General features: G+C 65.0%; 4 protein-coding genes across 5 annotated transcripts; 1 reads left to right on the forward strand and 3 right to left on the reverse strand.

Annotated features, from left to right (window-relative positions):
- The first annotated feature begins 1,379 nt into the window (after positions 1 to 1,379).
- CIMIP2A (ciliary microtubule inner protein 2A) lies at positions 1,380 to 4,878 on the forward strand. The gene is made up of 7 exons (XM_060153695.1): positions 1,380 to 1,435; positions 2,826 to 3,040; positions 3,126 to 3,388; positions 3,485 to 3,611; positions 3,864 to 3,958; positions 4,251 to 4,368; positions 4,790 to 4,878. The coding sequence occupies exons 1-7, from the start codon at positions 1,380 to 1,382 to the stop codon at positions 4,876 to 4,878; spliced, it is 963 nt and encodes a 320-aa protein (XP_060009678.1).
- TUBB4B (tubulin beta 4B class IVb) lies at positions 4,871 to 7,292 on the reverse strand. The gene is made up of 4 exons (XM_060153696.1): positions 7,177 to 7,292; positions 6,789 to 6,897; positions 6,601 to 6,711; positions 4,871 to 6,086 (listed from the first exon to the last, which is right to left on the reverse strand). Exons 1-4 carry the CDS (start codon positions 7,231 to 7,233, stop codon positions 5,026 to 5,028), a joined length of 1,338 nt encoding a protein of 445 aa, XP_060009679.1. The 5' UTR covers positions 7,234 to 7,292; the 3' UTR covers positions 4,871 to 5,025.
- A 3,958-nt stretch (positions 7,293 to 11,250) lies between these two features.
- SLC34A3 (solute carrier family 34 member 3) lies at positions 11,251 to 16,083 on the reverse strand. Its single transcript, XM_060153690.1, has 12 exons — positions 15,999 to 16,083; positions 15,634 to 15,723; positions 15,117 to 15,245; positions 14,893 to 15,036; positions 14,705 to 14,816; positions 14,438 to 14,633; positions 14,147 to 14,236; positions 13,963 to 14,050; positions 13,718 to 13,885; positions 13,529 to 13,645; positions 13,331 to 13,455; positions 11,251 to 12,053 (listed from the first exon to the last, which is right to left on the reverse strand). Exons 1-12 carry the CDS (start codon positions 16,081 to 16,083, stop codon positions 11,589 to 11,591), a joined length of 1,809 nt encoding a protein of 602 aa, XP_060009673.1. The 3' UTR covers positions 11,251 to 11,588.
- A 2,334-nt stretch (positions 16,084 to 18,417) lies between these two features.
- RNF224 (ring finger protein 224) lies at positions 18,418 to 20,895 on the reverse strand. 2 transcript variants are annotated; one of them, XM_060153698.1, is made up of 2 exons: positions 19,604 to 20,895; positions 18,418 to 18,917 (listed from the first exon to the last, which is right to left on the reverse strand). In XM_060153698.1, the coding sequence occupies exons 1-2, from the start codon at positions 19,888 to 19,890 to the stop codon at positions 18,446 to 18,448; spliced, it is 759 nt and encodes a 252-aa protein (XP_060009681.1). In that variant the 5' UTR covers positions 19,891 to 20,895; the 3' UTR covers positions 18,418 to 18,445. The 2 variants fall into 2 exon arrangements, with proteins under 2 accessions (XP_060009681.1, XP_060009680.1); XM_060153697.1 differs by lacking the exon at positions 19,604 to 20,895 and adding an exon at positions 19,221 to 19,501.
- Between the last annotated feature and the right edge of the window lie 89 nt (positions 20,896 to 20,984).

Consider the following 20,984-nt stretch of genomic DNA (forward strand, 5'->3'; position numbering starts at 1 on the left):
TGAGCGAGAGTCCATCTGCACACCGGGCCCTGCGGCGCGCTCCAGAGCTGACCAGCCAACCAGCTCAGCCCTGGCCTTGGCCTCATCCAGGCGGGGCCCGGCCAAGAATGTCTCCTCCTCCGCACCCCCGTCTCTTCCTCTCCAGAGCCCTCCCATCTGACGCTGACCCTGCCTGGCCTCGGGAGGTGCACCAGATGGACAGGCAGACAGATAAAGACTTCCTTGAGGAAACACACCTTTGATCAGGGCGGGGGTCTCCCAGTCTGTGCTCCAGGGCCCTTCCCGTGGTGCATGGTGTTCTCTGAGGGCATAATCACCCACAGATGCAGGTATAGCTTGTCAGAGCCCTTGTCACTGGGCGTGAGCAGCTGGGAGTTCTCCCTATAACAAATACTGCCATCCGCCATGGTGGATGTCGTGCACGCCTGTCTTCAGCTAAACATGGATCATTTCCTCAGGATAGATGCACCGAGTGGAAGCGGTGGGTCAAAGCCTGTGCAGCCTTTGTGCTCCCAAATTAGAGGCGGTCCTCATGCTGGCAAAGGAGCGTCAGAAAGTGCAGCATCAGGGTTTCCTCAGCATTCGTTTGACAGAGGCTCTGCCCTCATTGACTATAGGCACATTTCACATGTATTTTTCTGGTGGGGTGTTAATTTTTCATAGGTTTGTTTTGTAAGGTTGTTTCCACTGATATCACGTCTGCACATAACACTTGCTGCAAACTTTTTCCCCAGTTGCTCATCTGCCTTTTAGTATTGTTTATACTGTTTTTTGACACGTATTTGAGCCCGCTAATCGTTGCCTTTATGATATTTTTCTTCGTTTTTATGGTTAGAAAGTCCTCCCTACACACACACACACACACACACACACACACACAGATCAGGATTTCTTTAAAATGGAAAATAGTGCCCAGCTCCAGGGGAAAGACCCTCCAGGACAGAGTCCCAGCAGCTCCCCGGCTCAGGAACCTTGTGGCAATGCCTCCAAAGCATCCAGGGCCTTGCATCTGAGGAGGGGGCTTGGGGTGGGGCTCCCTTAGCCTCACCCTGGGAGGCTGCCCTTCAGTTGGGTACTGGCCCCCTGCGGGTAGCAAGCGTTCAAACCCAACCCTGCCTCTCACTACCTAGCAGGACCGACTGGGCTGCAATTACAGTCCCCGTTTCCCAAGCTCTAGGTCTGTCCTCAGTGAGACGCCTCCCCGGGCCTCCCGTAAAATGCGAGTGCTCACAGGGTATGGGAAGGGGCCCGGCCCAGGTGCTGCCCAACAATGCCGGGCCTCTTCACAATGGTTGCCAGGCAACAAGGACTCCTCTCTGGAAGGAGCCAGGTGCAGGCACGAGAGGGGCTGAAGGCAGCCCAGGCAGAGCTGAGGCGCGATGACAGCTACTCAGAAGCACAACCTCTTCCCGCCGGAACCTCACTACATCCCTGGGTAAGCGCCGGAGCCCTGCGGGGAGGCTGGGGTCCCCGAGGATGGGGGAGCAAGGCCGGGGCCTAAGGGCTGAAGGTTGCTCAGCTGTGAGGGGGGCCCCAGAGCTGGGTCTCCAGGAAGCTGAGGCCAGAGGGTGAGGCACTTGAGCAGGAACCTGGGGACCCGGAAGGGAAATGGGGGTGAGGCCGAGGGCTGGAGGGGCCAGGAGGGAGGGCTGGGGTGGGCTCGAGAGGGCCCGGCCGACCTGCCCTGCTGGAGCAGCCGTCTCAGGTGGCCAGCACGTCTGTCGAGAGCAGAAACTGGGGACAGCGCGACAGCTGGGGAGGCTGGCTTCTCCTTCCATAGAGCACTCCGCGCTTTAAAGAGGAGATGAACTGGGGATTCCCTGGCGGTCCAGTGGTTAGGACTCTGCACTTCCACCGCAGGGGGCACGGGTTCGATTCCTGGTTGGGGAACTAAGTTCCTGCATGCCGCGCGGCCAAAAAAAATAAATAAAAACATAAAGAGAAGAGGAGCATGTGGAGTAAAGTGATGGACACCGATGCCAGGCCACCTTGCTAGGTGTCCCGCATGCCAACAACAGAAACGAGGGACTTCCCTGGCCGTCCAGCGTTTAAGACTCTGAGCTTCCACTGCAAGGGCCACGGGTGGGATCCTGGTCAGGGAACTAAGATCCAGCGTGCTGTGCGGCACAACCTAATAAATAAGAATAGAAACAGGCCTCCAGAGTGTGTGTGCACACCAACACACACTCAGACCACGTACAAGGAAAAGGCTGGGAAGAACCCGACCCAACTCTGGTGACACTGCAGAGGCTCTCACCTTCAGCCCCAGCCGCGCGCAGCTGACTGACAAACTTGCATTCTCTTGAGCAGATCTTAAGAGGAAAACAACGCACCCCCCTTGGACGTTACACAGGCCCCGGGCAGCAGTGGACGCCCTCAGGGCTTAGCCATGGCGCCCACACCACTTCCCCACGGGCCTCAATGACGCTCAGCTCAAGTGCCACCTCCCGCCAGCCTCCCGGGTGGCCGCCATCTGGGCCCAATGCCCACCATACCTTCTTGGCGGGACCGACTCGTGTACAATGGGCTGCCCTGTGTCTCAGACCACCCCTGCAATGCTTTCGGGGGGGCAGAGCTCCCCGTTGCCTCATCTTTAAGACCCTTGTTGTTGGAAGATGGCTGGGTGGATGGGACCCCGATGGTGGTGATGACAGAGCTCCCCTCCCGTGGGCCAGCCCTGTTCTCAGTGCTTGGCCTGTGCTGCCCATTCAAGCCCCAAGAGCCCCGGACAGCAGGTGCTGCCGTGACCCCATTCTGTAGGCGGGTCGCGGATCTTGCCTGTGGCCAGTAGGCTGGGTCCACACCGGCTCCTCTCTCCTCCACAGCTATGCCGGCTTCTACCCGCAGCTGCGCTACCAGGTGGGGAACACCTATGGGCGCACCACGGCGCAGCTGCTCGCGGACGCCAGCGTGCCGAAGAGCCCGTGCTCCGTGCTGTCCCCCATAGCCAAGCCCAAGTCCATCGAGGACTTCAGCAAGTCCCAGCCACCTTTTACGCCCTGCCGTGAACTGACAGAGCCCTACGTCTGCCAGTACACCAGTTAAGCCGCTGCCCGCCCACCGGCCCTGCAGCCCCGGGGACGCCCCCATGCCCGCTGTGGCTCAAGGCTGCCCTGTCCATACAGGTCTGAAGCCCTACAAGAACTGTGAGATCCTGGGCCGGTTCCCACCCCAGGAGGTGGATGCCCAGGGGCCGCCGGGAGGAGAGAATGTATCCAGGCAAGTCCCACTGCCTGCAGGCTTCGTGCCCTACCCCCTCTACCCTCCCTGCCCACCGGGCAGGAAGGGGGACTCCAGGGACCTTGGACACCCGGGCCTGCGGTTGGCATTAGGGGAAGAGGCCTGGATGAGCGCCACCTCTGCCCGTGAGGCCCCCACGCAGTACCAGGTAACTGAGAGACACACTGGGAGCACTGGGATCAAGCCTCGCCACAGCCAGAGCCCGGTGGGGGCTGGGGCGCTGACTTGCCCCTCCCCATTCCAGCTGTGCCCCTGCATGAGGGAAGACTGCCTGGCCCCAGCCCACCAGCGGGAGACACTACGTGTGGGCTGCTTCCACAGGCCGCCCCAGATGGACCACCCCGACCTGATCCAGCGCAAGGCCATCTCAGGTGGGTGCCTGGGGCCTGGGCACGACACGCACCCGCAAGGCTCCAAGGGCCCAGGCAGGACCTGGGGAGAGCAAGTGAGGCTGCCCAAGGGCCCTCCCCGAGACTGGGAGCTCCTGCTGACCCATTCCTGTCTGTTTAGGGGGAGAGAGGAGCCCAGACAGACTTCCCTAACCCCCCGGGAGCAGGTGCGAATGCCCGGGCGGGTGAAGATGGGCATGATTGGGAACGGGGCCCTGGCTCCTCCTTCCCCAGGTTATGCTGGCTTTGTCCCTCGCTTTGCCTGGGTGATAGGGATGAATTTTCGCGATGGGGTCGCACAGGCCACAGATGAGTTTGACAAGAGCCAGGTATGTGGACACCATCCCTGGGCGAGCACAGAGGTCTCCACGCTCTGGCTTCCCTGGAGGGAGGGGGCTCTGCCTGGCCCAAAGAGGCTGCTCCCCTCCGCCCGCCCCTGCCCCCCAAACGTCTTTCTGACTAGGTCTTGGCTCTCTGCCTCGGAGTGTTGCAGACAGATGGGAAAAGACCCTGAGCCACTCATTCCCAGGAGAATGTCAGCCTTGCACCCACCGGGACATTCTGCTCACTGGTTACCAGTTGGGGGCGGCAGCACATGCCAACGCCTGCCTGTTTCCGCAGTTCCTGCTCAGAAATCCCTTCCGTGCCCCAGGCGAGAGGCTGCCCAGAACGCAGTGGCCTAACACCACCATCTACAGAAGCCAAGGTCTGATACCTTTCTACATGGGGTTCATACCAGGTGAGTGCAGTAAGCTCCCCGCCCCCATCCCAGACAAGGTCACGGTGACAGGTCACTGTGGGGAGGCGTCCGGGGCTGGGCTCCCTTACCCGTGCTGAACCTCAGGCAGAAGGCCAGCTGTGTGACCACACGATTCCCTTGGGGCAGGACTACCCAACGTCCCCTCTTCCCCAGTGTAGAAGGGTTTCACAGTCCTGACACTGAAAGTCAGACAGAGGCCAGCTGCCTGCAGACCATGCTGGCCTTCTAGAGGTTTCCTGTGCACAGGCCAGACCTGCCTTCAGGAGGCAGGGGCCCAGGGCAGCCCCAAGCTCCCAGGAGTCGGCGTGTTCGCAGGCCGAGCCGACCCCTCCAGCAGCCACTCGCGTGCTCACCCTGCGCACGTGGCGAGCCCGCTCAGCTGCAGTGGTGCCCCTCGCAGCCATGCAGGACAACTACGCACTGACGTTTGGCAACAGCACCCGCAAGGCCTGTCAGAAGGAACTGGAGAGGCGCAGCCAGACACTATGAAAACGCTTTAATGGTGGTACCTGTACAGCATGTGATGTCGAGACAAGAAGAACAAATACACACACAGAAAGACAGGGCTATCAGAGAACAGGCTGAGTGTGAATAAAGAGTTCCCACGGCTCCCATGCCTCACCCGGTACCGCAGCCCTAGGCCACCTCCTCCTCGGCCTCCTCCTCAAACTCCCCCTCCTCCTCGGCCGTGGCGTCCTGGTACTGCTGGTACTCGGACACCAGGTCGTTCATGTTGCTCTCGGCCTCGGTGAACTCCATCTCGTCCATGCCCTCGCCCGTGTACCAGTGCAGGAAGGCCTTGCGGCGGAACATGGCCGTGAACTGCTCTGAGATGCGCTTGAACAGCTCCTGGATGGCTGTGCTGTTGCCGATGAAGGTGGCAGACATTTTCAGCCCGCGGGGCGGGATGTCACAAACAGCTGTTTTCACGTTGTTGGGGATCCACTCGACGAAGTAGCTGCTGTTCTTGTTCTGCACGTTGAGCATCTGCTCGTCCACCTCCTTCATGGACATGCGGCCCCGGAACACGGCGGCCACGGTCAGGTAGCGGCCATGGCGGGGGTCACAGGCTGCCATCATGTTCTTGGCATCAAACATCTGCTGGGTGAGCTCGGGCACCGTCAGCGCGCGGTACTGCTGGCTGCCCCGGCTGGTCAGTGGGGCGAAGCCGGGCATGAAGAAGTGCAGACGGGGGAAGGGGACCATATTGACAGCCAGCTTTCGCAGGTCAGCATTGAGCTGGCCCGGGAAGCGCAGGCAAGTGGTGACCCCACTCATGGTGGCCGACACCAGGTGGTTGAGGTCACCGTAGGTGGGCGTGGTCAGCTTCAGGGTGCGGAAGCAGATGTCGTACAGCGCCTCGTTGTCGATGCAGTAGGTCTCATCCGTGTTCTCCACCAGCTGGTGCACGGACAGCGTGGCGTTGTAGGGCTCCACCACCGTGTCCGACACCTTGGGCGAGGGCACCACGCTGAAGGTATTCATGATGCGGTCAGGGTACTCCTCGCGGATCTTGCTGATGAGAAGGGTGCCCATCCCGGACCCGGTGCCGCCCCCCAGCGAGTGGGTCAGCTGGAAGCCCTGCAGGCAGTCGCAGCTCTCCGCCTCCTTCCTCACAACATCCAGCACCGAGTCCACCAGCTCCGCACCTTCTGTGTAGTGCCCCTTGGCCCAGTTGTTCCCAGCACCACTCTGACCTGCAAAGGAGAGCGGCCAGGCACGTGGTCACCACTGCTCACCCATGCCAAAAGGCCAGATGACACGGCGTGAGGCCACACACAACCCCCCCACCGCAGGTACAGCAGGTGAACCCCCAGACGAATAACGTAACGACGTACCCGATTAGAAATAAAGAGCTCAAGCTAAAGTAGTTGAACGACAAGCCAGCTGCTCCCACGGGCAGCCTCCGCCAATTCCCAAGGGCAGAGGAACCGCCACCGCCTCTGACTCAGCCTGCACGGCTGGCAGATTACATCTGCCTGCTCCTTCCGTGCGTGCGGACAGCTGGGCCTTCCCCCCAAAGCCGCTTTAGGAGCGGGGATTGAGTGACTCGAGAAGGAAGGAGAGTGTCCTTGAACCTCGCTTCTACGGGGAGTGCAGAGTGAATCAGGACCTCGGCTCTGCGGTCCTAAAACTGACGACCTTGGGCACCCCTTGACCTATAAGGCGCCCTGGCTATCAAGCCACCCCCCAGCCCGACCTGCAGCTCACCGAAGACGAAGTTGTCCGGCCTGAATATCTGCCCGAAGGGCCCCGAGCGCACGGAGTCCATGGTGCCCGGCTCCAGATCCACGAGCACGGCGCGGGGCACGTACTTGCCACCTGGGGGGCGGGAGGGCGTCAGCGACGGGAGGGCCGCGGGGCGGCAGGGGGGTGGGGAAAGGGCGCGGGGGTCTCACCCGTGGCCTCGTTGTAGTACACGTTGATCCGCTCCAGCTGCAGGTCGCTGTCCCCGTGGTAGGTGCCGGTAGGGTCGATGCCATGCTCATCGCTGATCACCTCCCAAAACTGCGGGAGACGCGAGCGGGCCGGGCTGGGGCTGAGTCACGCCTGAGGTGCCCGGAGCCGGCCCCGCCCCGGACGGCGCGGCCCTCCCCTCCCCCGCCGCCGCCGCCGCCGCCGGGCCGTCCCCAAGGGCCCTCGCTGCCGCCCCCGCCCCGACTCCGGTTCGGGCGCCGCGCGGGGCCGCAATGCGGGGCCGCCGCCGCCCGCCCGCTGCCGCCATTTTTCCCGCCGCCCGCTCGCCCCGCCCGGAAGACCTGCGCCGGCCCCGACGCCCCCGCTCACCTTTGCGCCGATTTGGTTGCCGCACTGGCCGGCCTGCAGGTGCACTATCTCCCTCATGGCGGCGGCGGCGGCGGCGGCGGCGGCGGCGGCGGCGGCGGCGGCGGCGGCGGCGGCGGCGGCAGCAGCAGTGGTAGATGAGGAGCGAGAGCCGAAGAGCTGGCGCGCAGAGTGCTACAACTGACTCGCCGCCGGTGCTTATATAGCCGCCGCGCCCGCCCCCGCCAGCCTCGTATTGAGTTTCCAGAGCGAGGCTAGCAAGCGTCCTCATTTGATTGGCTGCAGCTCCGTCAATCTTTCCGCCTAACGCCCGCCTTCCCAACGCCTTTGGCCCTTTATTGGTCCGCCGCGGCCTCTGCTCTCCCTATCAAAATACCCCCCTTCGCTCTGCGGTGCTCTGTCCATTGGGTGTTTCAAATGATTGATTTGTTCTTTCATTGGTTGGCTCCGGAGAGCACGCCGACAGGCCGGCGCTATTGGCTACGCTGGGCCAGCGTCCTGGTAACCGCCGCAGTGCCGCGGGGACCCACGCGGGCGGGGGCGCGGGCTCGGGAGGGGCCAAGCGGGGAGGGCGGGGGAGGGCCGGCCCGAGGCCCGGGGAAGGTAGGCGGGGCGCGCCCCGTGGGCGAGCGCTTAAGCCCGGGCCCGCCTTGCGCCCTGTGGAGGGCGGCCGAGCGCGGGTTGCCGGGTCTCCGAGCCGAGGAGGGGCGCGGAGCCGTTCATAGCAGAGACATACGGGGCTCAGGAGCCAAGGGGCGGCGGGGCGGGTGTGTCGGTGGAGTCGGTCCCTCCCCCCAGAGCGGCGGAGACCTTGTGGCTCCCTGCTCCCCTCCTTGGTCCGCACCCGTCGCGGGCAGGTGGGGGAGCACGTGGGCCCGCTGCGCCGGGCCCGTGGAGAGGGGGCAGAGGAGGGGAGAAGTGGGCCCGGTGGGGCGGGGAGGGGAGAGGAGGGCAGGGCAGGGCGGGAAGGGGCCCTGCCTAGCAGCGGCTTGTTGTGGAGACCGCGCTGGCCCTGCGCCCGTTGCCTTGAGACTTTGGCCCCAGGAGAGAACAGAACTGCGTGGAGACGAGGGCAGCGCCCAGGCCTCTGGGCAACCACGGACCAGTACACCTGGGTGGACAAATGTTTTTACTCGTCCTTGATTTTTGTTTGGGGGGAAAAAAATTTATGAAGGAAAAACAGTTAAATTACACGTGGTCACACCTTTAATCACTCCTTTTACAAACAGTACACTTGCAGTATATTTGCATAACATTTAAGAAACCAGGAATTACGACCTTGGGTCTGCCCTGGACAGCCTCCATTGCCGTGGCCACTGGGTCCTCTGTAGATTCTGGTTTTCTCAGTGCGGTTCTTACCCTCCTTTGCTCACCAACCCAAGGGTGTTGGGGGCAATACCTGTTTATTTCTACCTAAAGAGAATGCGCTTTTCTCTTCACCGTGTAATACATGACACTACGGTATCGTGGTATACTGCAGCGTTAGGACATGTTATTCTATACTTAATCTGTGGATGGAATTGTTGGGGCAAGCAGCATGCCGGCATAGAGATTAGCCTTTGCATCCCCTGAGAGTGGTCTGCAGCTGCAGTCCTGACCTGGAGGATGAGTCAGCATGTCAAAGTGCTGGTCAGTCCCCCCTCCATGCCAGTCCAGGAAGGTGGGCCCGGCTTCTGCTGGCCACAGGCAGTGGCATGTGGGGTGTGCAGGATCACTGCCTGGCATCCGGGGTTCTCACGGTGCCCTGCAAAGTGGTTTAGCTGCCCAAGCAGCAGTCTGCACGGCCCTGGCCCTGCAGCAGGGAGGCTCTGGGGCCTGGTAGCATTGAGTTGTCCCAAACCCACAAACTGGTGAGCAAGGGAGCAGCTCAGATTTTCCTCCAAGTGAGCCAGTGAGCAGTGCTCTTTGAGATGTTTGTCAAAGCCTTCTCTCCTTGCCCCCCACACTTGCCTGAGATCCCCACTGGCAAAGGTCCCTGTTTCCTGTGACCAGTGCACACAGGGCTGGGAGTTCGGCATGGCCCCCCTACTTTACAGGTAACAAAATAGAGGTTGTGTCTCCCACCCAGGTGTGAGCCCCAGAGCCCCCCGTGGCACCAGGTTGTCCACCTTGCCCTCCCAAAGTGAACACTGGGAACAAGACAGCAGGAAGCTCCCCGTGTCCCTCGGCCAAGGACCACAGTTGCCACTGCTGCCCAGGGCTGGCGGGGGTAAGCCCTGCAGGTCCCCACCCTTAGCCAAGGGTGTTCCTGCTGCAGGGTGGAGAGGTTGGGCTGGGGGGCCGGTCTGGGCCCAGTGCGGCTCTGTGGCCCAGCGGGACGCAGGGCAGAGTGGGCAGGGGCTGTGGGAGTGCTAGGCGCCTGGCCCTCCTGCCCCAGCCTGCAGCTGTCGGAGGCATCCACAACGACGGCTCTGTTTACCGGTGGCCATGGTCCCAGCGGGAGGGTGCGTTACCGCCAGTCAGGAGCAGCAGGCAGACAGTCGTTCACGGCCTCAAAGGACCCAGCAGTCAGCCTTTGTGGGCGGCCTCACCCGCCCCCGGAAGGAGAGGTGCATGGGGTACTTTCTTCCCCTCTCACTGCCTTCCCACCATGGGGAGGGGGAGCTGCCCCCTCCATGTCCCCAGGGAAGCAGCCAGGCCCAGTCCCTCCTCAGGGGACTTCCATGGGAGTGAGGTTGATGTCAGAACCACAAGTGTGTCCTGAGGTTACAAAAGTGGGGGGAAGCCAAAACGGGGTAATGAGCCTGCCCCAGGGGTCTTGTTCCCATGAGGCCCCTGTGGCTCTCAGAACGTGTGACTAGCTCCTTCCGAGGCCAGGGTGAGCCCCAGGCTCAGGAGACCCAGGAGCGTGTTGGGGGGGACAGGAGACCTGGAGGGGCTGAGAGGGACTAGGGGACACGGAGTGGGGCGGAGAGACCTGAGAAGTGGAAGGACATGATCCTGGACAATAATTGGTTCTGGGGTCCCCTGGTCTCATCTTCCTGACGATTCACACCTGTCCCCCCGGGTTTGGTTAGACAAACGTGGAGGCCAGGGAAGGAAGGTGCTCCCATCAGGGTAGCATCCACGGACCGGGAGGCGGTGACTGGCCGCAGCAGCTAACGGGGCAAACCAGACCCCGAGCGGCCCGCAGGTCTGCGCGTGCGCGCCCCTCTCCGTGCGCGACTTGTGCCGGTACACGTGATCCGCCAATGCCCTCCTCTCAGGGCGGAGGCGTGAGGTCGGGCTGGGGTTGTGGGCAGCCCCGGGCTGGAGGGGCGTCCGGTTACCGCCCGGCCGCCAGACAAAAGCGGTCCTGTGTGGAAACCCGCTGCGCTGCGGGGAGGAGCAGGGGGCGGGCGGGGGCGGCCCCCTCCCGCACGCTCCACCCCCAGGTGGGCACCTGGCCCGGAGGCCTTCGACCGGCTCGCGGCCGAGGTGTTTCGCGTAGGTGGGGGCCTCCAGATGCGAGCGGCGCCGGGCGTCGCGGGCAGGACCCACTTCCTGGGGTGGGGGGCACTGAGCACCCCCTTTGCCCAGGCCGGCAGGGTGGCGCCCCTGGCGGCCGGCCAACTGTAGGCTGGCGGACCCGGGAAACCGCGCACTGGCTCGCCTGCCCCGCGCTCCGCCCCCCCCCCCAGCCGCAGCCCGCAGCCCCGCGCCCGCCCACTCCCCTCCCCGCAGGGCCTCCCCCCCGCCCCTCCCCGCCCCGGCCACGCGCCACCCCGCAGCCCCGTGCTCTGCGGCGCCTGCGCCACGCTCTGCGGAAAAAGAGATAGAGGCAGAACGGGGACGGAAAGGAGTAGGGCGCCTTGGGGCCCCCCGGTTCTGCTTGTCCCCGCCCCACTCCCCGACGCACCTGCGGAACTCGGGGCCCTGCCGCGGCCACGTGACGTCCTCCAGCCCGACCGCCGACAGGGGGCTGGACGGCGCAGGAGCTGCCCGCGCGCGTCCTCCGCGGCGGCGGTGCGTGGGAGCCGGTCGCCCTTTCCCTCCTGTACCCACAGGGAAGGCCCCGGCCGCTTCCAGCCTCCCTGGACCCTGAGCTTCTTGCTGCGGGGAAGTCTCTACGCTCTGGATTGGCCACTACTTAGGGCCTTCTGTCCCCAGTGGCCGCGGAGAGAAACAGAGTCACAGCTTGGGCCTCGGGGATCAGCTGTGTAGCCGCACCTCCGGGGAAGGCCAGCTCCCACGAGGGCTCAGTGCGGGCCCCGGGTGTCCGCTGGGGGCAGCAACGGCGCTGCCCCACTCCCAGCTCCCTATGGAGGCAGGTGGGGCCCTGCCCACGCAGCCTGGGGTTGGGGAGAGAAGACCACCCACACCTGGGTACAGGCTTGTTTATTTGCAAAGAAGGTGATGCAGGTGATGCAGATGTCCGCAGCCACTAGGATCCCTCAGGGCACCCAGAGGTCAACGGGGGTGGGGGCGCCCGCTCTTCACAACTGCTGGGAGGCCAGGACCTCGGGGTTCTCATAGCAGTGGGCCTCCTTGGCCGCAGCCTGAGGGGGGCTGCAGGCCTTGCAGGGGCAGCAGCGGCTCACCAGGCGGTCCCAGGGCTCCAGAGAACGGAGCCACAGGGGCAGCCAGGCCCAGGAGCGCAGGCGGCGGGGCAGCCAGGCTGGCCGGTGCCGCTGCAGGATGGCGACCAGGATGATGAGGAGTACCAGCACAAGCAGGGGCCCCCCAACTGCAGCCAGCACTGTACTCCCCGCCAGGGAGAGCCCGCAGGCGGCCAGCGGCAGCAGCAAGAAGCTGAGCAGCAGGTAGGCGACGGCCACCCAGCGGTAGCGGGCAGTCAGGTCCCCAAAGCGCTTGGCCAGTGGGATGGGCAGCCGGAGGACGGGCACCACGTACCACAACAGGATGCCAGCCAGGTTGAAGAAGAAGTGGATGAGGGCGACCTGGAGGGAGGGAGGGCAGGCAGGGTTCAGGAGCCTGGGCTCTGTGGTACGGGGTCCCCTGGGCTCCCCGGGACGCCTGCCCCTCCCTTTCTTGGCAGAAAGGGCACTAAGCCCAAAGGCAGTTTGCGGTCCCGCTCGTTAGCCGAGACGGCAGCCTGGGAGGGCAAATTCTGGCCAGCTGTGTTGGGCCCGCTCTTCCTGCACCCCCCAACACTTTGAGGGTCGGGGCCCTAGTACGGCATCCCCGTGTGGTAACTGCATCTGTGATGACCCCGTGGATTCGACCTTCCCCTGAGCTGGCTTAGCTTGCCAAAGCGTCGTTCATGGTGACCCCGCTCATGCCATCCCTGAGCGGGTTTGGCCACCCAGCCCTGGGCTCTGGCCTGGCTCCTGTGAGGAGGAGTTGCAGGGCCACACGTGGAGAGAACACAACTCCCTCCAGGGGTTGCTGAAGAAGTCGAGGAGTTGGTGTGGTGGGTGCAGTCCGGAGGGCTTCCTGGAGGGGGTGGATCAGGGCCCTGCACTGGGAGGTTCCAAATGGACAAAGAGCCAAGGCAAGAGAGCAGGTGGGAGTCGGGGAGGGCTGGGGTTCATCTCTTCTTGTGGGCAGCAGCCCAGCAAGATCCAGGCTTTCAGGAGCTGCGCCTGTTAGGGTGCTGGGACAGAAGCAGTGGAGCACGGGATGATCTGGAGAGAATCCGCAGGATTGAATGGGACTGGGCGTGGGGTGCGCAGCTGGGGGAGGCATCCCGGAGGCAGAATTGTGACCGGCCAAGGGTGCACGGAGGAGGACGGTGAGTCGTCCACGTAGGGGCCTGTGGGGTTTAGGTGCCTGGGGGTGGGGGACATCCTAGAGGTGTTGGCATAGAGGGGCTTGAGGCCCCCGAGGGCCGGGAGGCCTCAAAGGGACACAGCCAGCAGTATGCAGTGGTCCCTCAGGAGAGGTTGGGGGGAGCTGCCAGCTGGAAAGGAGGAGAAGGCACCCTGGGACTACAGGATCCTAGAAATGATAAGGTTGCAGGGGAAGAGAAGAAGGCCTGGGACCCTGAGAAATGCCCACAGGGCCCCTGGGGTCCCGGAAGATGAGGAGGCTGCAGGTTTGAGCAGGCAGCCAGAGGTGGGGCCCAGGAGAGCTCGAGCCTGAGGCCCCAGGGCAGGCCTGCCGCCTCCAGCCCAGAGGGCTGGACAGGAGGGGGCTGAGCCTGAGCGCAAGCCCCAGGCCTGTGTTGGGAGTGGGAGGGGCTTGGGGGCAGGGGAGGGGTGCGGGAGGGTGGTACCTGGACGGCGCTGATCAGCATATCCGAAGGGCTGGCCAGGGCAGCCAGCAGGGCCGTGGTGGTGGTGCCGATGTTGGAGCCCAGGAAGAGGGGGTACGCCCGCTCCAGGCTGATCACCCGGACCCCTGGGGGAGCCAGGGGTCATCACGGGCCCCTCACCCCCTGCCCCCTCGGTCAGGTGCCACCTGTTGTGCTCACCCATGAGCGGCACGACGGCTGCAGTGAAGACGCTGCTGCTCTGGAGCGCGAAGGTCAGGCCGGCCCCCACGAGGATGGCCAGATAGCCGCTGAGCCAGCCGAATGGGGAGGGGAAGTCTGCGGAGGGGGAGCCGGTCACCCGCAGTCGGGCCTCCTCGCCGCCACCCTCACCGCCTCCCCAAGGCCCACCAGCGTTGACGACGGTGCTCACGGCCTGGCCCACACGGCCCCGCAGAGTGGAGCTGAGCAGCTTGACGATGAGGGCGAGGCAGGCACAGAGCACGAGCAGGGAGGCAGCCAGCAGGATGAAGCCCACGGCCAGGTCCGCGAGCGCTGTGCCCTCGAACAGGTGGCGGCCTGGTGGCGGGGCAGGGGTGGGTGAGCTGCGGCCCGTGCGCGGGGTGGGCGGGGCTGGGGCGGGCGCCGGGCCTCACAGGGAAGCTGCTCCTCGGCGGCAGAGCTGTTCCTCGCAGGGCAGGGGCCCCCAGTGGCCGCCGCACAGGTGCTGCTGTTCCCTGCAGTCTGGGGAGGCAAGGCGGGTTGGGCTCAGGACAGGCTCAGAGTAGCCAGCACCGGCTAATTCAGTGGGTCGGAGTTCAGGGGTCCAAGGCACCTCACCGTCTGCACCTCGGTGCCACACCATCGCTTAATGAGGCTACTGTTGGTAGCGTTGCCTGTGCCGCGGCCCGTAATGACATCAGCGTCCAGCTGGGGGACAGAGGAGTCTGGGTCTGGTGTTGGACTCCCCGGGGGCTCAGAGGACCACAGCCTGGCCCAGTGTGCTCTCTCTTCCCCAGCCGACGACGCCCTGCCCACATCTGCCTCGACTGTCTGTCGCCACCTCCCCAAGAAACCCCTCCCCGCCACGCCTGGCGTGTGGGTCCTGCCGGAAGCAGCGGCTGGCCTCACCTGCACGATGAGGCGTGTGAGCGGCCGTGTCAGCACCTTGAGGATGTCAGGCGCGCGCCCCCCGGGCTGCAGGCTGGCAGTGCCCAGGGCCAGTGCGCTGAGCCTCTCCAGGGGGGCCGCAGCGCTCTCCAGCGGCAGCAGGGTCAGCGCCGTGAGCCAGTTGAAGACGCCGTGCACGGCTGAGCCGCCAAAGGCCCTGAGGCCACACGGAGTTGGGTGGTCGGAAGCCCCAGCCGCAGCCCCTGCCCTCCCCCGCACCTCACTCACCTCCGAAACGCGTCCCGGTCCCCCGACTGTGCCATCGAGACCAGGGTGCTGGTGACGGATGTGCCCACGTTGACGCCCATGATGACGGGCACAGATGCCCGCACGGTCAGCACTGTAGGGGTGCTGCATCAGCCTCTCGGCCCTCACCCCGCCACCACCATCCTGGGGGAGGGGAGGGGGGCACTCACGCTTGGAGGCCACCATGCTGACCACGATGGAGGAGGACGTGCTGGAGCTCTGCACGAGGACCGTGCCCAGCACGCCGATGACCAGTCCAGCCACAGGGTTGGACAGCACCACGTTGTCCTTGAAGATGTCTCCAGCTACCTTGCCTACGCCCGGGAGACGGTGCCCTGAGGCTGGGGACGGTTGGCTGGCTGCCCCACCCCCAGCCACCTAGCCAGTCACTCACTGCCTAGCAGCTGGAAGGCAGAGCTGAGGATGTCCAGGGAGCAGATGAAGAGGTAGAGGCTGCCCAGGAGCCCACAGGCCTTGAGGAAGCCAGCAGCCCCCTGGAGCACCCTGCCGGCCATGCTGAGCTCTGAGGACAGAGGGCAGGGCTGTCCTCAGCCAGTCCCCACCCTGCCCCCGCCCCGGCTCCCCTTCCAGGCCCCTTCCTCTTCTCCCCCCTCCCAGCACAGGGCCAGGGTCCCTCTCCTCTGTTCCTTTGCAGAGTGGCCAAGCAGACAGCCCCTTAGGGCCTCCGGGGAGCCTCACTGCCCACAGGAGGGAGGAGGGAGGGCAGGTGGGCAGGCAGGCCGTTGAGCTGAGGGACCAGGGTGCCCTGGTGGTGGTCTGCGTGGCGGGTTTCCATGGGGCCCGTTGAGGCAAACCCCCTCCTTGCTCTCTCTCCCCAAGAACCCTCTCACGCTCACACCCTGGCAAGTCCGAGCCTCGTTTGTCCGGTTACCCAGCATCTCCAGACCTACCTTTCCAGGACTGGCCAGTGTCCTTTAGCTGAGGGAGGGCCCAGGGGTCCACATCCCTGTCTTCCAAGATGGGGGCAGAACCGGAGGTCCCTGCAGGGATCAGGGTCAGGTAGGGCCAGGAACCTAGCTGTTTCCTGGACACCTTTAGGTGGCGCCCAAAGGGGTTGGGGGGACTGTGGCACAGGGGCTTGGGGTGAGGGACAAGAGTGGGAAGGAGGGGGGCCCCAACTGTTCCGGCCCCTGGGCTCTCCTGGGGACGGATGGGCTGGAGCCCCTTTCCCAGCTTCCCCAGAGCAATGGGTCAGGGGCCAGGTGGGTGGGCAGGGAGGCAGGCCGAGGCTCCGGGACCCTGGGGCTGCTGGTACCTGCATTTCCCAGCCTCTGGTCCACCAGGCCAACTGTGTCCAGAGTGGCAGGAGGGTCCTGGGCGCAGGTGAGGGAACTCGGCATGGATTTTGGGCAGGGACAGGCCCAGGCCCACATCTAGATCTGCTGGGGGGAAGGGCAGTTCAGACACAGCTCCTCCCCCTGCCCGCCAGGTCTTGGGGTCCCCTGGCCTGAGACCTCACCGCTGTCCTCCCTTCCCACCCGCCGTTGGCCTTGGTGACTGTCCCCTTTCTCTGTCTGCAGGGAGATGGCTATAGTGACCTCAAGTGGCTGTCAGGTGAGCCCAGTCCAGTTTGGGGGGACCGAGTTGAGGGAACCCTGGCTCCATTGCTGGTCCTGGCTGGAAGAAGGCCTGGTGGGTGGCCTAGGGTGCTGGGGTGTGGCCGGAAGTGGTCGGGAGCCGGGGACTCGGGGACCTCTCCTATCAGGTGTCACAGAGACCACTGCAGCCGGTCGCGGCTTAGACTCTGGTATTTGGTACCAAACGGCAACATCTCCGCTTGATAAGGGCCCCACCTCCAGTGATGGGGGGCAGGACAGGGGGCTTGGTCACCCCCACCCCACCTCAAGGCTCCCTCCTCAGCCTGCTGGGTCTGGAGCTCCCATCGAGCCGCCTACCTCAGCTCCCAGTGCCCAAGGCCCGGGAGCTGGGGAGCCTGCTGCCCCCAAGCTGCTCTCTCTCCCTCAGCTCCTAGAGAGTGGGGGGGGCGCCTAAGCCCTGGAGGTCACCCAGCCCTGACCCCAGTGTCCTGGGTCCCCACCTGGTCCTAGAAGCTCCTACCTGTGTGGGTAGTGAGGGGCACCTTCGGGGAGGAGACACAGGCCAGGAGCAGCTGCAGGTCAAAGATCTGCTGGGCGCGCACATGACCTGCCGTGCGCTGAGCCCCATTAATGTTTACCCAGGAGCCGAGGCCCCTGAGGGGTACCACTGCAGCCCCGGTACCCGCCTCGTCCAGGCCCCACTGTCACTCAGGGCTGTTGCGGGGCTGGGCAGGGGGTCCTGAGTGCTGGACTTCCACGAATGGATGACTTGGTGACACGCCAGGTGCTGCCTGCTGCCTGCCCAAGGCAGGGCAGGGTGCTGGGGCTCTGACTGGCCAGCCTGGGGACCCCTCGGGAAGCTCTACGGACCTCACTGTGGTTTTCCTGCCCAGGTCCGATAGCCAGAGGGAAGCCCTTTGCACCAGGTAGGCGGGGAGGGCAACAGCCCCTGAGGTCATCCAGTTCAGGTCTGGGCTTGGGGCAGGGCTGGGCCTGGCAGAGCTCCCTGCGGGCTCAGCCCCAGTGCTGGGCAGCAATGGTCACGGTCACGGGTGTCATGCCGTCATCTGCAAGGGGGAGGGCGGGCCAGGCCCCTCCCCCAGGCCACGTTGCTGCCCAGCCCACTGCCCAAGCTCACCTGGACCAGGAGACTCGGCCCATCCTGTTCTCTCTCCAGCTGAGCCCTGACCGGGCCCCCTTGCTCGTGGAGTGCCTCTTATTGGGGTCAGTCCCCTTCCTGCTCCTGGGATGTGGGGAGGAAGAGCTGTCCGGCTGGGGCCGGCCCCTCCCTGTCAGGCCTGGTCTTCCTGGCCCCCTGCTTGCTGCCCACCGGTCACTGGTGCAGGGGGACTTTGTCCCCAGGAGGGCGGAGGTTTCTGAGTGTCCTCTCAGCACATTCTCTTGTCCGTCCCTGCCACCCGCTGCCCGGCGCGGGCCCCGTGGGCCCTCCCAGGGCCTCCTTCCTGTGCGGGGGTGGGGATGCTGCAGCCCAATTGGTGGGGTCTGCGTCCACTGTCTCCAGCCCATGCTCTGGTCCCTCTGAAGGGCCTGTCTGGTGGCCACGGGGAGGCAGAAGGCAGCTGAGGGCCTGGCATGGGAGCGGCTGTCCTGAGCAGCCCTTCAGGCAGGTCCCCCCACCCTGGGCCTGGACCTCCTTGGACACCTGTGGCAGCAGGGACTGTGCCTCCGGGGGACCCTCCCCAAACAGCTCCCGACACAGCGGGAGCTCAGCGAGCAGACGGTCATCGCAGGGCTGCCTCACGGGCCAGGGGTGAAGGGAGAGGCCCTCCCTCCCTCCGGGCTCACGCCTCTGGGCCGTTCTGTAGAGGAGGGGAGACCTGCTCCAGCAGGACCGGGAACAGCCTCTGCCGGGCCCTGCCGCTCCGGCCTGCAGCCCAGACCCTTTCAGGAGCCACCCTGTGAGCTGGGCCTGGCCCCGGGCTGGCCTGGCAGGCGACTCTGACAGCAGCACCGCTCCCCTGCACACAGACCAGCGCGGGGCCTGGGAAGCCTGGCTGGGATTCCAGCTCCTGCAGGGGCTTACGGTACTGTGGGCACAGCTCCCGACCTTAGGTTGTGGCCCCGGGGTGAACACGCAGAGTGGCACCCGGGACACTCTGCCGCCAGGCTGTTCTGGGCAGCCGTGCTGCAGACCGGCCGGAGCTCAGGCCTCGGGGCTGCCTGGGGGGTCCCAGCAGAGGCCGCTGCAGCCCCAGAAGCAGCATCTGGGCTGGGGGAAGTGGGGCTGGGGGCCCAAGGCAGGCCAAAGCCTGGCCGGCTGCTGAGTGATGGCGGTGCTGCCTTTGAGGGGCGTGGGGGGCTGGGGTTCTGTGCGAGGCGGCTCCCGCTCGGCCCTGACGGCCAGGAAGGCCGCCAGGTCGAGGTCCAGCATGGCCACCCCTCCACGGGGCGTGGGTGTGCTCTGGCGGCACTGCGGGCAGGGGATCCAGCGCTGCTCGTGGGCTGGCGTGTCCAGCCGCCGCACGCACGCCTGGCAGAAGGTGTGACCGCAGTAGAGGCGGCGGGGTAGGTGCCCAGTGAGGTCATAGGCTGAGTAGCAGATGACGCAGTCACCTCGCTGGGGCCCAGCGGCTGTGCCCTCTTCGGAGGCCCGGGGACCCTCTGGCGGCAGCATCCTGGGGGAGGCATGCAGGGGGGTTGCAGCCTACCCGTCCCAGGCTGCCCATGCTTGTCCTGCGTGGTTGGGGCCTCAGCACCAGAAGCCCCACCGGAGGACAGGAGCCCAGGCCTCTGCGGACACGGGAGGGTGGGTGGTGGCCAGTGGGCCTGGTGGATACCAGGCTCTGGGCACAGCCTGGGTCCCTGTGACAGCTGCTGGGCAGCACCCTGCCCTGCTGTCTGGTCTCCCTCTGTGGCTCTCGTGTGCCATCCCAGGCCCGAACCCACCCCAGCCTGCCTGAGCCGCAGGCGTCTCTTACCTGCATCCGCTCTGCTGGGTGGCTATGTCCAGCCAGAGGGTGGCTGGCCGTAGGGGGGACCCAGGGCGCCCTGCGGCTCCCTCCTTGGGGCTCGCGTTACTGGCCTACCACGGACCAGTCAGCAGGGAGGCAGGTGGTGGCTGTGGGCAGGCGTGGGCTCCCCTTTCAGCCACAAAGAGCTTGCAACTGGATCCACCGGCACCACCAACTCATCAGGAGATAAGGGCCCCCCCCCACTCTGCCTGCCCCGCCCCCTTCATGCGCAGACCCAGCTCCACTAACCCCTCACCCAGGCCTGGCTTTGCCACTCAACTTTGCCCATCTTCCCGCTTCGTCCACCCAGACCTGTGCCCACCCCACCCGCACTCATACTCCACCCCCACCTCACGATGGGAAAGCTTTTTGGCTTTGACCTGGGTGATGCCTGTTCTTCAGCTCTTAGTTCAAGCGTCACCTCCTCCAGGAAGCCTGCCAGGACCCCCACCAGCTCAGAGCTCTGAGGGGTCCTTCTGCTCTGTGGCTGAAGCACAGCCACAGTGTGCGTGTCCATGTTGATTTGTCCCATTGCCTTTGTTCCTGTCTGGGCTAGGCCTGTCACGTTCCCATCACGAGCCAGCCCCGTAAGGCTGCAAGGAGGCCCTCCAGCACAGGAGTGGAGATCCCCACTCATACAGAGGCCACCCAGAAACTCTCTGAGGTGCAGGGCACCGCAGGCAGCTCCGGATGCCCTCCTCAGAGGTCACCTCCCCCTGGCCTCTGCCTGGTCAAAGCTCTGGGGCCAGCCCAGTGACATAGCAGAATGGGGTGTGTTGGGAAGGGTGGGTTGAGGTCAGGACCCCAGAACCCTCTCTGTCCCGCTAGAGGAAGCCAGGCCCAGAGGGTCCCCTCCTTACTCCTGCCATCCCGGCAGGCCCCCGCCTCCTGGGCTGGTCAGATGGGTTTTTGGTGGCTGGCCCAGGTGGGGTCATCTTCCTGTGCGGGCCAGTCATGGGGCAGGGCCGGGAGCCTGAGCACCGTGGAGTCAGGCCAGTGACACGCCTGCCCACGCCCAGGGACCAGTCCTGCCGTGTGGCCAGTCACCAGGGGTCGGGGGAAGGCTGGCACCAGGACACGTCCATCCTGCGGGGCCAGCTTGGCCTCCTCCGGCTCTCTCTGCCTGGTCCCGGAAACATCAGTGTGCCCGGTACCGGCCTCGCTGCTCAGTCTCCACACTGGCATCCCGGCCTCGCCCCCGTGCCAAACGGCTCAGCTCCCCACATGCCCCTGACGCAGGTGCGCTGTGCTGCTGGATAGGTGGGGGATGGGTCTGGCCCAGCGCCTTCTCTGCCCACCTCCACAAAGCCCAGGCCCCAGAGGCAGGACAGCGGGGAGAAGCACACGGCAGATGTTCAGGAATTGGATGTTCTGTGGGAAACCAGGAAAACACCCCGGCCGAGGCAGGGCAGTGAGTCACGGGTGGGCAGGCTCGGTGCTGGCCACCTGGGCTTCCACTCCTGGAAACCTGCCCGCGCTGGTGCCGCCCACCACTGTGCTGCCAGCACAGTCCTCCTCCTGGAGGCTTCTCTCGGGCTCTACTCCTGGTTCCAGGCCCAGCATGCTCCTGCTGTGTGACCCGCAGACTCTCTTGTCTCCCATGCTCACCCTCGGCCCCAGGGAATGCAGGGCAGTTCAAACCCAGGCCCGACCAGCCTTCCTGTCCAGCCTCTGGGCCAACCTGAGAGTGCAGAGCAGGTTAGGTTGTCATGAGGCTGCCCCACCCCGGAA

Source organism: Lagenorhynchus albirostris, chromosome 7, assembly GCF_949774975.1.
Source record: "Lagenorhynchus albirostris chromosome 7, mLagAlb1.1, whole genome shotgun sequence".
NCBI lineage: Eukaryota > Metazoa > Chordata > Mammalia > Artiodactyla > Delphinidae > Lagenorhynchus > Lagenorhynchus albirostris.

Coding starts and splice junctions, on each gene's coding strand:
- CIMIP2A (XM_060153695.1), top strand. CDS start 1,380: ATGACAGCTACTCAGAAGCACAACCTCTTCCCGCCGGAACCTCACTAC. Junction 1,436..2,825: donor GAACCTCACTACATCCCTGG/GTAAGCGCCGGA, acceptor TCTCCTCCACAG/CTATGCCGGCTTCTACCCGC. Junction 3,041..3,125: donor CTACGTCTGCCAGTACACCA/GTTAAGCCGCTG, acceptor CTGTCCATACAG/GTCTGAAGCCCTACAAGAAC.
- TUBB4B (XM_060153696.1), bottom strand. CDS start 7,233: ATGAGGGAGATAGTGCACCTGCAGGCCGGCCAGTGCGGCAACCAAATC. Junction 6,898..7,176: donor GCAACCAAATCGGCGCAAAG/GTGAGCGGGGGC, acceptor CGTCTCCCGCAG/TTTTGGGAGGTGATCAGCGA. Junction 6,712..6,788: donor GTACTACAACGAGGCCACGG/GTGAGACCCCCG, acceptor CCCGCCCCCCAG/GTGGCAAGTACGTGCCCCGC.
- SLC34A3 (XM_060153690.1), bottom strand. CDS start 16,083: ATGCCGAGTTCCCTCACCTGCGCCCAGGACCCTCCTGCCACTCTGGAC. Junction 14,634..14,704: donor GACCGGGACGCGTTTCGGAG/GTGAGTGAGGTG, acceptor GTGTGGCCTCAG/GGCCTTTGGCGGCTCAGCCG. Junction 13,646..13,717: donor GAGCACCGTCGTCAACGCTG/GTGGGCCTTGGG, acceptor CCCCCTCCGCAG/ACTTCCCCTCCCCATTCGGC.
- RNF224 (XM_060153698.1), bottom strand. CDS start 19,890: ATGAGTGGGGATCTCCACTCCTGTGCTGGAGGGCCTCCTTGCAGCCTT. Junction 18,918..19,603: donor AAAAGCTTTCCCATCGTGAG/GTGGGGGTGGAG, acceptor TGCCTCCCCCAG/GATGCTGCCGCCAGAGGGTC.